This window comes from Canis aureus, chromosome 4, assembly GCF_053574225.1.
Source record: "Canis aureus isolate CA01 chromosome 4, VMU_Caureus_v.1.0, whole genome shotgun sequence".
NCBI lineage: Eukaryota > Metazoa > Chordata > Mammalia > Carnivora > Canidae > Canis > Canis aureus.
In genome coordinates, this window is record NC_135614.1 from 72,248,712 (window position 1) to 72,264,577 (window position 15,866).

The 15,866-nt window shown below is 52.0% G+C and overlaps 1 protein-coding gene across 4 annotated transcripts in view; it reads right to left on the bottom strand.

The window, feature by feature from the left end:
• Positions 1–6,514: 6,514 nt before the first annotated feature.
• EGFLAM (EGF like, fibronectin type III and laminin G domains) overlaps positions 6,515–15,866 on the bottom strand; it is a 181,967-nt gene continuing 172,615 nt past the window's right edge. For all 4 annotated transcript variants that reach the window (XM_077896164.1, XM_077896165.1, XM_077896167.1 and 1 more), the window contains 3 exons: positions 11,739–11,822; positions 8,491–8,594; positions 6,515–7,689 (listed from right to left, as the gene is read on the bottom strand). In XM_077896164.1, the coding sequence (XP_077752290.1) occupies positions 7,535–7,689; positions 8,491–8,594; positions 11,739–11,822 (343 nt within the window). In that variant the 3' untranslated portion in view covers positions 6,515–7,534. The remainder of the gene's footprint in view (positions 7,690–8,490; positions 8,595–11,738; positions 11,823–15,866) is intronic.

The window sequence follows — 15,866 nt, forward strand, 5'->3', positions numbered from 1 at the left end:
AGCTAGGCCCTCCGCGCCGTCCAGGCTTCGCCTCCCCTCCTCGGCCTCGGATGGTATCGGCTTCCCCAGAAGACAAGCCTGGCCTCATGTCTCAGACGTGGGCTTGGGGGGCAGGTAAATCCTGGAAAGTTCCACACTGGGCCGCAGCCCCCCACTGCCCTCCGGGGCTGACACAGCTCTTCTCTGCACCCCAAACTGCCTTCTCTCAGGTCAGGGGGCTCCTCCCAGCCCACGGCCTCCCCGTCAGGGAGGGCAGAGGCCCCCGGTGGGGACGCGGGGGGCCTGCTGAGCCTCGTGTCCGTCCCTGGGCACTCGCGTGGCCGGACAGAGGCCTTGTTCACGGGCCACTTTTACAAAAACTGCACGTTCCAAGTCGGAGGAGGACCAGTCTCCGGAAAGAAGGGAAGGGAGATTCCGAGCGAACAAAACAATATTCACGACAGGCTCACTAAAGAAAATCTAGAAAATAAGTAAAAGGGAAAATAAAATCATACTATCTTGTACGACAGTAGCTATTTCTTTTCTTTTTTTTTTTTTTAAGATTTTATTTATTCGTGAGAGACACAGAGAGAGAGAGAAAGAGGCAGAGACACAGGCAGAAGGAGAAGCAGGCTCTGTACAGGGAGCCCGACGTGGGGCTCGATACCGGGTCCCCAGGATCACACCCCAGGCTGCAGGCGGCGCTAAATCCTGGGCCACCGGGGCTGCCCGACAGTAGCTATTTCTAACACTTTTGCCTTGTATCCTTTCAGACACTTTTCCTCTGTGAATATGTGTACATAAAGTGATGCATTTTCATATGCGCGTGTGCGTGTCTGTGAGGGTCACACTGTATATTGTTTTCAAACCGGATTCTTTTATAACTTATTTTGAAAATATTTTCATATCAGTAGGATTTACACGGCATTGCTCTTTCATGGACATAGTAGACTCTACTGTATGGATATATTATTTAAATTTCCTTATTGAATTCCTTTGTGCTTGCTCATTTATAAAACTGTTGATACCTTGCATTAAATAGAGGATGGCTCTGGAAGCCAGCAAAGATGCTTGGCATTGATTTGGTTGGCACTAGAAACCAACACTCGAGCTTCACACTGGGCGCCACGGGCACACTACAGTCAAGCACTCCCCAGTCGACTTTTCTAAGCCATAAAATGTGGTCTTTTACCGCCAACTGACTAATGAAGGTGCCAACCTATTGCAGAGTTCTGCTTACGTGCCACTTCCTCTAAGATGATGGGGCTCCTGCTGGGTGGCCTTTGGAAAAGGCAGCTGCCTGGCTCGGGTTCCCCCATCCCTCAGGGCACCCCCACCAACATTGTGAGCCCTTGGTCATTGGTAAGGGTCCCTGGACCCAAGGGAAACACAACTTTCAGGAACTATAATAGGGATTTTGAAAGATTTTGATGCACTCTGGGAATAGAAGTTCCTTTACCCAGGGAGTCTGGGTTTGACCTGTAGGGTAGGGCAGTGGCCGACCGTGGCATGAAGGGGAGAGCACATGACCTAAAGTGTCTGAGGAAAACAGCTCTGGGTTCCGGCGAAGTACTGTGTGGACGTGGCACAGCCGGGGAGTTGGGGTTGATGGGTTGTAGGAGGCACAATTCTAAGATGGTCCCCGAGATTCTCAGCCTCCGAGGCCTGCTTCCACCCCACCCCTGGAGTGGGAGCCCGACTCAGGAGTGAGACGAGATGAGTAGGCTACTCATCAATGACTTGCGTTCACAAAAAGACGATTATCTAGGGTGGGCCTACACCTAACCAGAGCTGTCACAGGAGCGCTGGGCCTTGCGAAGGGGTCTCCTGCGGCTCTGCGGGAGCAGGTGGCCGGTGAGCCTGCCGGATGAGGCCGCAGCCCCGGCCGACGCTGACCGGAGGAGCTGGCTCTTCTCCATCCTTCGTCTTCTCACCCATGTCCCATCCAGGGCTTGGCCCCCACGTAGCGAACCCTCAGTGAATGTTCTCGAAGCCAATGCGTGTAGGCACGTGCCTGTGAGGGGGGCCGCTAAAGCAATGCTTGTGCGGCCCCAGGTCATGTCATCTCCTTCCGCCTCACAGCCCCAAAGCCCCTGAGCAAACCCCGAGGGCTTCAGGCTGCCAGTCCAGAGGCAATCGGGTCACAGTGACTAAGGCCCCAACACTTGGCCAATCGCTTCACCTCCCCAACCCTGTTTGAGGGGCCAGACCAGGCGATCACTCCGTTTCCTTCATCCGTGGGGGGTAGAATTGCGGCCCGGGCAACCAGTGGGCGCATTTTCTGCTCAACTTGACGGCGCCCCCTTGTCACACCCACGCTCCCCCCGCTGGGAGCTGAAGTTCAGCGGGAACACGGGACACGTGCAGCCGGGGGCCAGGTCACCGAGCGGCAGCCTCGCATCCACACCCTTCTCCCCGACTCTCTCCGTCTGATAGCCCCTCACCGGCCTCTGCCTTCCAGAAGCCCATGTCCTAACAGGGCTTTTGGCCCCTCAGCCCCTGGCCTGGCGCCTGTTACTTTTGTTGCTAAATGAAGCTATTTGAGCAAATTTCTTGAGCCCCCCTGGCCTTCCTTCTCAGAGACATTCCAATCCCGTCCTCTTGGAGCTAAAGCAGAGCTGCGGCCGTCGCCAGGCCGGGCCCTTGCTCGGAGGTAGGCCGCTCGGACCCCCCACGGGCCCCCCTCGCCCCCCGACCACATGCTTAGAGATTTCCTTCCGGGTCCCTGTAAACCACCTGCAGCTCAAGCAGGTCTGCGAGACAAAGGCAAGTGGAAAGCAGCCACCTCATCCCAAACACCGAGACCAGTGTCCTCCTGCGTCCTTCCAGGAAAAGACCAGCGCTCCCTGGGACCCGCGCCGGCTCGGGCTCCGCAGGGCCTCAAGGGGAGGAGCGGCTGCCAGGCCGGGGCACTCCGCTGCTTGGGAGCAGTTGGCGACGTCCCCAGTGCTGGAGGTGGCTTGTGGGGGGGGGGGGGGCGGAGGGGAGAAGGGGACACACTTCACACCCAGACCTCGCGGCGCTGCGGCTCCCCGAACCCCACCCCGACCGAATGGCTCCCGTCCGGGCTTCCAGCATTATCCCCCCAGAGTCCTCGGGAGAAGAGAACTTTGGAGGAAGGCAGACGTGGAGCCGCGACGGGGAGCTGGCGAGCAGCCGCCGGGCCTGGCCTCCGCCCACCCCCCCCAGGCCCGGGCGCCGGCGACCTGAGGGAGCCCCAGCAGGCCACCCCGCGATCCTGGTCGTGGCCAGCGGCGGGCCGGGGGACGGGCTGGCAAGCTCCATCGGGGCTGCGTCCTCCTGCTGGGACCGCGGCTCCTCCCGGCCAAGCGGCCGCGCACCCGGCCTGGCCGTCCTCAGAGCGGGGCTCGTACTAGGCCGACCCGCGACCCTGAGGCTGCGGTGGGGCTCCCGGGCCATCCCGTGGCAGCCACGCCGCCGCGCCCCGGCTCCCAACACCTGGAAAGGGGGCCCTGAGTGACCCTCATCCTCCGTCCAGGGAAAAGCCACCTGGGAGGGGGTGACGCCCCGCCGAGCCCTTGTTCGGGATTCTGATTCTGAGCCTTTCGTGCCTTTGGTCCGCTGGTCACACCCCCTTCTCAGCGGAGGGTCTGGGCCCGGGCGGGGCGCCCCCGTGACCCCCCGCCCCGCAGGGCAGCTACCGTGTGTGGCCGGACCGGCCGAGCTGGAGGAGGCAGTAAAGGGAACGGGGAGCGGCTGATGCTTTGTCCAGGCCTCTCGCCTCAATGACGAACGGTCCTTGTGCTTGGAGCTGGAATCCTCTGCCTCTATGTCCTCCGGCCGCTGGGCCTCCGCCTGGCGCTTCCCTCCCAGGGGCCAGCCTGCGGGGCAGGGGCGGCGTGGGCCGAGGGGGCTGGGGCGCCCCCGCTCCCTCGTCCTCTTCCTTTGGGAACTCTCAGTGCTCAAAACAAGCTTTCTGAGAACCATATTTTTCTGGGTTAAAGGTGAAAAATGCAGCATTTCCTCCAAGTGGAAAGCACTGGGCCTGCCAGCTCCGGGCACATTTCCGAGATCCTTCCTCCCACTCAGGGAGGAGGCCGCGCTCGCGAGGCGGAGAGGGGCTGAGGTGGGTGGTGCAGCCGGGCGGGGGGGGGGGGGGCACCCCGGGGCCTGTCTGGGTTGGCGCGGCCCGGAGGCTGGAACAGCACCGGGGCCGGAAGGGAAAAGCAAACAAGAGGGTAGGGGAGCAGGGCGGCCCTCCAGAGGGCTTCGGGGACAGCGTGGGCGCCACCAAGGCCCCGCGGGCCTTCCGGAAACAAACCCCGCGGCCGGGCTCAGGGGGAACATGCGGGTGTGTGGAAGTCAGGTCAGTAGCAGAGGCAAGAACACCCCGCCCTCGCCTGCACCCCCCATCCTTGCTCGGGACACTTGGGAGTCAGGAGGATCGTCTCAGACCCTGACCGTGGGACAGAAGGTCCTCGGGCCCCGGGCTTCATGGTGCTCTCGTGCTCTCCGTGCCCCGGGACAGGCTCGCCTCCAGCGCCCGCGCTCAGCCCTCCCTGAGCCCAAGGCCCGGCGGCGTCGTCAGCGTTCCCGGCGGAGCCACCACGCGGGGCCTACGAGGCCCGTCCTCAGAATCACAGCGCGGCTGCCAGGTGCCCGGCGGCAGGTGGAGGGGCACGGGGCCCCGTCTCCGGAGTGGGGGCCCCCGGCCGACCCCACCACTTCTCTCGGCCCCGCGGCCCCTCGCCCTTCCTCGAGTGACCTGGTCCTCGTCGCTCCCTGCAGAGGTGCAGGCTCCTGTCCCTTCAGTCTGTGCACTTGCTCCCGGAGGCGGCGGGGGACGCGCCTGGGGACACTTCCCAGGCCTTGCCCTCACTCGGTCTGTGCTCCTCTCCAGAGAGAAGGCGCCAGCCGGTCCCCTGGCCGGACTCGAGGCCCGCGTGGACGGGCCCAGCCGAGGCCAGAACCGTCGGGTCGAGCCCGGCCGAGCCCAGCGGAGCCGCGAGCCGTCCGCTCAGGGCCCGTGAGCCATGAACCCTCCGTGCGGTTGGCCCCGGACGCCGGCTGGCGGGCAGGGTTTGTGGCGCCAGGTGACAGACCTGGAGCGGGACCTGGGGGACCCAGCGGCAGCCCGCGCTCACCTCAGCGCCCCCGCCACCGAGCCCAGGCCCTAACCCCTCAGCTTCAGAGCCACGACCGAGCCCCTCGACCACCCCATCCTGGGTCCCCGGGGTTTCGTCCCCCGAGAGGGTGAAGAGCCCGGCTCCTGGCGTAGGATACACCGTCTCCTACCGTCTTCTCTGACCCCAAGCCCCCACGGGCTCCACTGCTCGGGGGTCACCCTACTCTGCTGCCCCCAGGCCACCGTGGCTTCCCCCTTCCTAACCCTTTCTGGTCCCACCCAGCGGGGGCGGGGGTGCGCCCACGATTCTCCTCCGCTCCCACACACACTCCCAGGTCCCGATCCCGGGTCACCGCAGTTTTCTCTGGATGACACCTGCAGGGACCACCGGCTCATCTACAGCACAACCCCTCTGGCTTTAGCGCAGCTGCATATTTTGCTAACATTGCAATGTTTTATATTTTTGGGGTGGTTTTTTATTTCTATTTTTGGGGGGTCTAGAGGCAGGGATTCCACCTGGGCTAGGAGCGCGCCTCCACTGTATCTTGGGGAGCGTGGCTCCTGGCAGTCGCCAAGGGAAAGGCCCCCTGGGAGGCAGTAAAACCTGTTTCCTGAGACGTCGTGGGGCAGAACCTTCTGGATTCCCTGAAAGGGACAGAGAATACAGATCTGTTGGATTAAGAAATGTAAAATGCTGGGCCAGGGAACTGGCACAAGAGAACTGTGCAAAGACGTGCAAGTCCACAAGGAGTTCCGGGAACCGTGCAGGGAACAGACCGAAGGCAACGGGAACACACGCAGCAATACGGTGACTCCGTATTTTCGAAGCTGAACGCCAGCGGGAAGGTCTGGCAACTGACTAAACCGGAGAACAACAGAAGAAGCAAACACAGAACGCCCCGCTTGCTACCACGTGGTCCTCCGGGAGCGGGGTCCTGCCCACCGGGGGTCCCAGAGGCAGGAGCACAGGCGGAGGCACCAGTGACCGTCTCTAGTTCACTTACTCATCTTCCAGAGATCTCAGGGCGCCCGGCTCTGTGCTTCGCCCAAAGTCCTCACTGAACACAGGCTGCACACACGAGAGGCAAGTCATGACGGACTAATTATAGGCTCTGATGGAGTCAGATCGTATTTCCCTCCTCTTTGGGGACAGCACCCATCTCACCCCCCCCCCAGCAAGTCCCGTCCTGGGGCTCGGCCACCGAGCCAGCTGTCTGCGGGATCGCAGCCCAGGCTCCGAGGAGGCTGCTGGTTCCTGCCCAGCAGCTCAGATGCTGAGGGCACCCTCTGCCCGGAACAGCCTTGGAATCACCAAGTATGACACTGTCCTCGCGGGGATCATGTCCACTGTTCATGACCAAGTGTATCGGTGCCCATTTGTGGACACGGCTTCTGCGAGGACCAGTACACACCTCCCCCCGGTGAATAAAAGACTGAATGAATGAGCTCTAGCCTTCTTCATCTCTTTTATTCAAGTTCACTACAGACGTTCCCCCTCTCTTAAAAATGACAGTGACCCTCCTCAGTAACACGTGCCCGTTAATCTGCTTATTTTGGAAGCTTCATGTTCATCTCCGTGAGCCATCCACATTTTCCGTAAGAGAATAGTCAGCTTCCCCAAGGTGCGCACCTCAAGATAACCATCCCACTCCAACGGATGCCGCAAAGGGCCCGAACAAGTCTCTTTGGGGGGAAAATTTTTAGGAAATGTGCAAAGAATTCAGAGTTGTCCGCACAAACTTGCAAAAGTATATGGTGTGGACAATCTGCAGCTATAAAAATATACACATACAAAAAGACAGCTACAAAATCATGGTGCCCACTTTCTTAGATTTGCATTATAAAAAGTAGGGATTTTTTCATTAAAGATCAACTTTGGGGGGGGGGTGGCATTATTACTGTGACTCCACGGCTGTCCCCCAACCTTATTTTCCTGGAACAGTCAGAGCACATTGAACCAGCCACTGAAGAGTAGAAGGGATTAATAATTCATGGGCCAAGGTGAGAAATTCAAGGTTCAAGGTCAAATAGTTATTCTGCTGTCAGTAAGAGTGTCATGAGTCAGGGAAGGAGGGAAGTGTTTTAATACCGCCCTTTGGGTCTCTATTTTTTTTTCCTTTCTTTTTTTTTTATACACTATGAATCACAACACAGTCATTGAGCTACAGCAGACAGGCTCTGGAATTTGCATCGATGTGTGATCTCTGGCAGCCCCTACACATTCAATGGACAAAGTTTGATGCTTCCTACACAGAGTATTCCGTTGGGTTTGGCCCACAGAGAGTCAGCAGGAAAGGCCACACAGGGACTCCTGTCTTGGTTCTAGTTTCTCATCAGGGGGTACTTTCTCCTTGATGAGAAGATACACACCTGGTCCCCGTGCCTCTGTGTATGGCGTCAGGCAGGGTCTTGGGGCCCCTGGGATTCTCGGCATAGAAGGCTATGTCCCTTGGGCAAGGCCAGCTGGTGTTACTTGGCTCCACAAGTATTGATGTTTTTCCCATCCACGGCGTCTTCCACGAGGGAGATGTGGTAATCGGTGGACAGGGTGAAATGAGAAATACAGCCCACAAGGCCTCGCATGTATTGCCTGTTAGTGTGCAGAGCGATTTCCTTCATTCCACCTGCCAGGAAGCAAGAAGGAGATGGGGTGAGCCAAAGGGGAGCAAGTCTCTTTAGGACACTTGAGTGTCTTCTGACCAAGGTGCCCCTTGGCTGACAGGAGGAGTGAGGGCTGTGAAGCTCTCCAACTGCTCAGTACATGGCATGTGTCTCATAATTACCCTGGAAGGAGCAGATTGACTTGTATCGATCTGACCCACAACCAGAGGCTACAAATACCCCCTCACATGTGATTTCTGACCCAATTGACCACTTAAAACCAAATAGCATCTGGTAAATTTTGAAATCTTATATAATGTCAATAAGAAGTAGCATGCAGTTAAAGCATGATGTCATCTTAAACTGAAAGAAATACACTGAGAGTGAGAGCTTTCAGTCAGGTTCACTTGTAGGAAATATCATTTGGATAGAGATGTATTTTCGTATTTATGCATCTGCAGTAGCAGGTTCTACACTATTTACAGAAATACTACTCATCCTAATTTTGAGAGGGGACAAGAAAGATCCTCCTTCCTCAGAGAACACTTTTGGAGCTATATTAAGCAGGTTCTTGTTCTATAAACAAGAAAAGCATGGTTTTCCTGGTGGGTCAGTCCAAAGCACAAAAGCATCTAAGTGCTTCCTGCCCCCTCAGCCCTGAGTCACAAGTTCAGAAAATGGAAGAATAGAATTATTTGGCAAGTTTCCCAACTTCCAAGTATTTGATCCAGTGAAGTGCACCGCTTTGGGGAACCCCACCAAGACAAATGGAGGATTAATGAGAAGGCACTGGTGTAATTTAGATTCGGTCAGAGGTCACTTACCCACATAGAGAGCTCCGTTGATGTTGAGCTGCCTCATCATGCCAGGTGATTTGCCTGTTCTGGCCCCGTAGTCATCCACAGTTATCTTTCCGGATTGGCCATCCCTGTAGAAACCATCATTTTTGGGAGCTTCACTCAATTATTCATTCATTTTAATAAAACTGTATTCAACTGTACCTACCTCTGTGCCAGGCACTATGTTAAATGATGGAAGTACAAGAAATGAAAGAAGAAAAAAAGTTCTTAGCCCTCAGGAGTTTATGGTTTCCCGAGGTGAACAAAAAAAATCAAATTGTAAATAACAACAGCGTGTCACCACTCTGCAACAGAGGAATGCCAGCATGCCATGGAACACAGGAGAAGGTGAGGGGGTTGGGGAAAGCTGCAAAGGAGATTCTGAGATGAGCTTCAAAGGCTGGGTAGGTCAGGGGAAGGAGGAGGGTAACACGAACAGGAAGTGGAAATGCCAAAGAGAGAAAAGACAGGGGGTTGGTACAGGCCAGGCAGAGAGAATTCTGGAGGTGGGAGCAGAGTGGCCAGAAGCAGATGGTGAAGTGCATTTCTCCCAAAGGGAACCAGAGAAGAACTATAAGGGAAGGAATGGTGGTAACGTGACACACGGTGAGCAAAACAAAATGGGAAGCCAATGAAGCAGGTTTTGTAGGTAGAGGATTACTCTACGAGAGGACAAAGAATGGCTGAGAAGTCTCTAAAGGACCCACAGAGTCGCCCAAAAGTGACAGTGAGGACAGTGGAGTGGGGGTGTTCATCTGCAGCAAGGGCCTTGCCATTTTCTAAGCTGGTCTCCAAAACTATCCAGGACCAGGGATCTTCTTCAAAAAAGCCACCTGTTTGTATAGCTCTTGGAGGGCTGAACCAACTCAGGCTGCACTATCTATTTATTTATTTATTTATTTATTTATTTATTTATTTATTTATTTTTAGCAGCTCATTACTGATCTTCTCATAGTCTTTTTTTTTATAGCAAACTGTTCTTGTTTCTTGGGTTTCTAGCCTCTTATCTCTCTGACAATAGTAATATGTTCATTTTTTCATTCAAGTCTCTGTTTCCTTCAAATTGCTTTGTTACATTGATTTGTTCTGACATCCACCTTTTATACTGGAGACTTTTCAAATGCCTAGGGATTCCTGACTGCCACTTTATGGTTAAGTGAAGGGAAAAAGCACTGGGGCGCCTGGGTGGTTCAGCTGGTTAAGCGTCTGACTCTTGATTTTGGCTCAGGCCATGATCTTATCAGGGTCATGAGACTGAGCAAGAGGCTCCTCCCTCAGCAAGGAGTCTGCCTGAGACTCTCTCTCTCCCTTTGCCCCTCCCCCCACCTGATCATACTCTCTCTAAAATAAATAAATAAAATCTTTAAAAAAAAGAAAAAGCACTAAATGGCAGATTGGGAGCTCTGTGTGCAGGATGGGTTCTGTTGACTGGGGCTTCATAGTGCTGGGATTTGGCTCCATCATTTTCTTGGGGGACACCTGGATTTTCTACTTTCCTTATTGTGGGGTATAGGCCTGGGTCCCAGCATCCTGGAATCTCACCAGGGGAAGAATCATGGGGTTTGTAATATTCAAAATATGAGCTTGTTCACAGTCCCCAGCCTTAGTTTGTATAGTTGACACTATACAGTGCCACCAGTTCAGACCCTTGTTTTACTTTCTCCAGAAAACTGCCTTTCATTATTTTCCCCTGGGTAGGGAAAGGGCAATGTGCCCACTATATGAGGTAGAAGAGGGGCTTGAGTTCTAACTCCTCAAGTAAATTCAAGTAAGTTTTTTAAAAGCAATCTTCCCACTTTTAGCTCCTCCTTCACCTTCCAATGGTTTCTGGCTCTACCCTTTCTTGGGGGATATGATAATATAAATCTGGTTGGCCAGGTCTCATGTCTTGGTAACAACTCTTCTAATAACTAACTTCAGAGGTAATTCTGTTCTGTCCTCACCCTCGAGACCATACACTGCCTCCTCACTTTGGATACGCTTTTTCAGAATCTCATGCCTGAATGCTGGGATGGGCAGTTCCGGCCCCCCAGCTTGCCTCACCTGACCTGCCTCTCCCATGCTACCCCCCCTCCCAACCATTACTCTAAAAAATTCCATTTTTTCCCACTTTAATTCATCTAAGAATTTTTCATTTTTTTCTATGTCTGAAACGAGGATATGTCATATAATTAACGGCATCTTAGGCTTAAGAAAACATTGTATCAACTTCTAATGTAATAAGTAATGGGCAGGAGAGTGGAGTCCAGCCAGGCTACTCCCACCACAGCCTATGTGTGAGCTGAGGAGGACAGTGACCATGGTAGCCCCATGTTTCCTCAGCCGCACTCATGACCTCACCTACGGACATCCCCGGGAAGGGCTATGGTAAATGTTCAGGGAAGAAACACAGACTCTATTCAGCTCATCTTCTGGAACCTTCATCTAATGTGGCAAGACTAACCTTTTTTTTACAGAGCTAAGCTTGGGCCTGCTATTTGGTTTCTCAGAATATACTGTTAAGACTATGGACACAGGTAGTAAAACTAATTTTAAAGGAATGAGGGGCAGCTGGGTGGCTCAGTGGTTGAGTGTCTGACTTTGGCCCAGAGCGTAACTCTGGGGTCCCAGGAATGAACCCTGTATCAGGCTCCCTGCATGGAGCCTGCTTCTCACTCTGCCTGTGAGAAGCAGGCTCTCTCTCTCTCTCTCTCTCTCTCTCTCTCTCATGAATGGATAAAATAAAATCTTAAAAAAAAAAATAAAGGAATGATTCACCCAAAGTTAATCAGAAGTCAAGGTAGTGACCTCTGTGAGCGGGGAGATATGTAACTGAGGCAGGGCACACACAACTTCTAAAGCTCCGGTAATATAATGTCAAAAAAAAGAAAAAAGTGGGCAACTGCCTCCACAATGAGATTTAAAACATTCCTCAAAGTCCAGAGGCCCTGAAGTCTTATCCCACTAGAGATATCTAGATCTCACTAGATCTAGATCCAGTTCGGTCATCAAGACGTTATTTTTCTGAAAGTCCTCTAATGAGTGAAGACTTGGGAGTCCAGCCTGTCTGGCCTGTCAGTGTTAGGGAAAGGCAAGGGGTAAGTTAGGAACAGAATGCCCTGAACGACTGGGGTCGGAAGTAGTAGGATGCCAGGCGAGGTTGGGGAACCGGACATTGGGGCCACAGGGACTTGGAAGGCACATCCACCCCTTGCTGAGTTCTGGCTCTGTCTCCCCCTGTGGTGGGGACTCACCTAACAGCCTTGACTCGGTGCCACCGACCATCATTGAAGGAGCCATTAACCATGATGGATGCCACGCCGCTGCCCAGGTTATAGCTAATGGCAGGAGAGAAGAAACAGACAGACAGAATAAGGTGCTGAAGTACAGACAGCCGGGCAACCACAAACGATTCTCACTGCAAAAATTCCTTGGAACTCAGACTAGAGTTTCCTTAATACAAAACAAAACAATGTTATAATAATCATTAGAGTTTCCAGGCTAGGCCATGAATGATCCAAAAAAAAAAAAAAAGTTTTCTTTTCATTTTAAATGTAGTAAACATTTACCTTTTCAACCCTTTTCAAGGATAAGTTTGGTTAGTGTTGAGTACGTTCACATTGTTGTGCAAGCAATGTTCACAACTGGCTTTATCTTGCAAACCTGGAACTCTGCACCCCTGAAACTAAAGCTCCTCGCTCACCCTTTCCCCAACCTTGGCAGCCACTGTTCTATCTTCTCTCTCTGTGGCCTTGACTATTCTAGATACCTCATCTAGGTAGACTCATACAGTGTTTGTCCCTTTGTGAATGGCTTATTTCATTTAGCACAACGTTCTCAAGGGTTCGTTCGTTTGTTTGTGTTGGCCCCACATACAGAAGCATCAACACTGTAGTATCAGGACAGGAGGGGCTTCATCACTTGTAACGTGTTGTACTAGCTTAAATACTGTCTCTCCCCTCCCCCCAATTTAATGCTCACTCAGAACCTCAGATACTGTCCTCCCCAAATTAATGCTCAGAACCTCAGAACAGGACCTTATTTGGAAAGAGGATCTTTGCAGATGTAATTAGTTAAGACAAAGTCATCCTGGGTTAGGGCGGCCCTAAATCCAATATTCCTTAGAACAAGAGAACATTTTTGGACACAGAGACGTGTAAGGAAGAATGCCTCAGGAAGATGCAGGCAGAGATTGGAATGATGCATCTAGAAGCCAAGACACACCAAGAATTGCCAGCAACCACCACTACCTGGGAGAAAGGGATAGAACATTCTCCCTCACGGGCGCCTGGGTGGCTCAGCGGTGTGATCCCAGGGTCCTGGGATCCAGTCCCACACCAGGCTCCATGCAGAGAGCCTGCTTCTCCCTCTGCCTGTGTCTCTGCCCCTTTCTCTGTGTCTCTCATGAGTAAATAAAATCTAAAAAAAAAAAAAAAAGTAAAAAAGAACATTTCTCCCTGAGAAGCCCCCGAAGGAACCAATCCTGCCAACACCTGTGTGCTGGACTTCTCTCCTCCAGAACTGTGAGGGAAGACAATTCTATTGTTTTAAGTCATCCAACTTGTGGTAATTTGTTATGGCAGCTCTCAGAAACTAATACATGTGTTTTCACTTTCTGAAAAACAGAACAAAACAGAACAAGGCAGAGTGGGCTGAGCCCCAGAGAGATCAGGACAATCTGCCTAAAACCCCGAAGCGAATGTGTAGGATGTAACTTGGTGCCTTATCTGCTCCTCCCTCCCCGCTTGACTCTGATATCAGGTCCACTCGGTAGCTTCGTATTTCCTATTTCAGTTTCCAGATGCCCTCGCCTACCCTAAGGGTACCAGAAGATGTGCACATGTTGTTTACCAGAGAGAACTATTCCTCTTAGTCCAGTGCTCATTTAATAATTATAATTTAATTCAATTCAACAAATATTTCGTGAGTGACTACTCCGGGCTGGGCGCTGGGCCAACTGCCTAGCCCTCCCCTTGATAATGTAATAAAGCCTATGTGATCATGCTTTTCAAAGAAAATGTGTTCCACCAGGGCACCTCTCTCCTCATCTTGTAAGAGGACATGTCTGTCCATTACTTCACTGGCCAAGAAACAGGAACATTGAAAGGAAACCTGGCTTAGTTACTGAGCTCTTCCATGCACTCGCTCTGAGAAAAAGAGCAAAAATAGAAAGCCCTTGGCTTTCTCCAGGGAATGCCCTATGGGTCCCTCCTGTAATCATGGAGGCTCCAAGGAGTCACCCAGCCCATCGACACTGAGCCAAGCATACAACTTGGGTGACCTGACAAGCTGGGAGACTCAGCTGTCACGCTGATCCTGAAAAGTTTACTGCTTCCTAATGAATTTTCCACATTCAGAGTCTCCTTGCATGCAGCAGACCGGAGGTGGGACTCTCAGATCTCATCATTTAGTGGCCAAATTACCTCTTGAAGAAATGAATGAACAAGAAGCAGAGCTGACAGCTGGTTGGAAGAAACTGAGCTGACTTACCAGGTGTGGCTTTTATGAAAGGCGACTCAGGGTCGCCAAGCGTGGGCACTTGGATTGGACTGGCCTGCCTGGATTCCCAGTCTTGCCAATTACTAGCTCTGTGACCTTGGCCATTTGCCCCATCTCTCTGAGACTCTTTCCTCATCTGTGAAGTGGGGGTAATAATTCCTTCCCTAAAGGACTGTAGGGAATATTACATAAAAGAGCACAGCACGTAAGATCCAAACAAATAACCCCACCACCCTACATATATGCAGTCCTTGAAGTGGCTTAGAGTCCACCTTGACAATACACCTGGAGGAACCTGCAGTAAGCAGAAAGTTGCCACCAAGAGTTAAATTCATCAAGCCTCTCTTGGAAGAGTAGTCATGTGTGAGAGTGAACCAACAGGCTGTAAATCTGTAACTAAAAAGGTCAGGAACACCCAGATCTCAGAATCAAAGGGACTTGGTTATAATCTCAGGGACACTAGGCTGGAATGTGACTGTAATTCGGTGAATAGAAACCTTTCACCTGTGTTTGGATAAAAGACGGGCTTTCTTCTTCTGCTCTCCAACCTGATAACGCTCCTGTTTATGCAAAGAGCCAGAATGTGCTCAAGGGAGTCAACACTGAACCTAGCAGACAGGAATCCAGCCCTCACTGTGAGGTGGAGGCTGGGGCGGGAACTCAGTTGGCATTTCCATGGCCTGACTTTCCAACACCCCCCACCACTCTCTCGGACCTTCCAAGTAACCTCCTGTTTCCCCAGACGCTCTGTTACCCTGGACTATCTCTTTGGTTTTTCTTACAATAATAAAAGACCAAGAATAGTGGTTATTTGCTTTGGGAGAGAGCATGAGGGAGTTCTCTTAGGTGTGGGAAATGTTTTCTATCTTATTCTGGGTGGTAGTTAACACAGGTGTCTACACGTTTAAAAATTTTTCAAATTTATCAAGCTGTACACCTCATATTTATGCACTTCATGTAAGTTATAACCTCAGTTTTAAAAAAGGTGGAAACATGGGGCACCTGGATGGCTCAGTGGTTGAGTGTCTGCCTTTGGCTCAGGTTGTGATCCTGGGGTGCTGGGATCAAGTCCCACATCAGATTCCCTGCAGGGAGCCTGCTTCTCCCTCTGCCCATGTCTCTCTCTCTGTGTGTGTCTCTCATGAATAAATAAATAAAATCTTTTAAAAAATAGGTAGAGGGCAGCCCCGGTGGCTCAGCGGTTTAGCGCTGCCTTTAGCCTGGGGTGTGATCCTGGAGTCCTGGGATCGAGTCCCACATCAGGCTCCCTGCATGGAGCCTGCTTCTCCCTCTGCCTATGTCTCTCTGCCCCTCTGTGTGTGTGTGTGTGTGTGTGTGTGTTTGTGTCTGATAAATAAATGAAATCTTTAAAAAAAAGAAAAAAAGGTAGAAACATAATGAATGAATGAATGAACAAATGAATGCATGTCTGGCTTCTCTATCAACGCCTTGTAAATCTGGTTAGCATGACTTGGTTACTCTGATCCAAATTTACCTGCTCAACTTGCTGTGCGCAGGAAGCTATGGGGCTTCTGGGAAAAGCCACCATGTAAGGCCTTCTGGAAACCAGCGGCTGCCTCCACATGATGACACACCAACTTAGTCTTACCCCCTTTGAACTGTAGCACAGAGCATTTTGCTAATGTCAGATCTCTTCCTTTTCTCTGTTGCATGAAAATGTTATCAGGGTCACATGGAAATAGTAGGAAAGATTATCAATCAGGTGGTCTTCACAAACCTGTTCACCTGTTCACTTTGTCCCATACACAATCATAAAACATAATGAAACAAAACAACCAAAAACTACACTTTTAGCTGAACCCTTAGATTCCCTGTCTTCTATTTAATCTTGCACAAAGAAACCCAGAAAACATTTGCTCAAA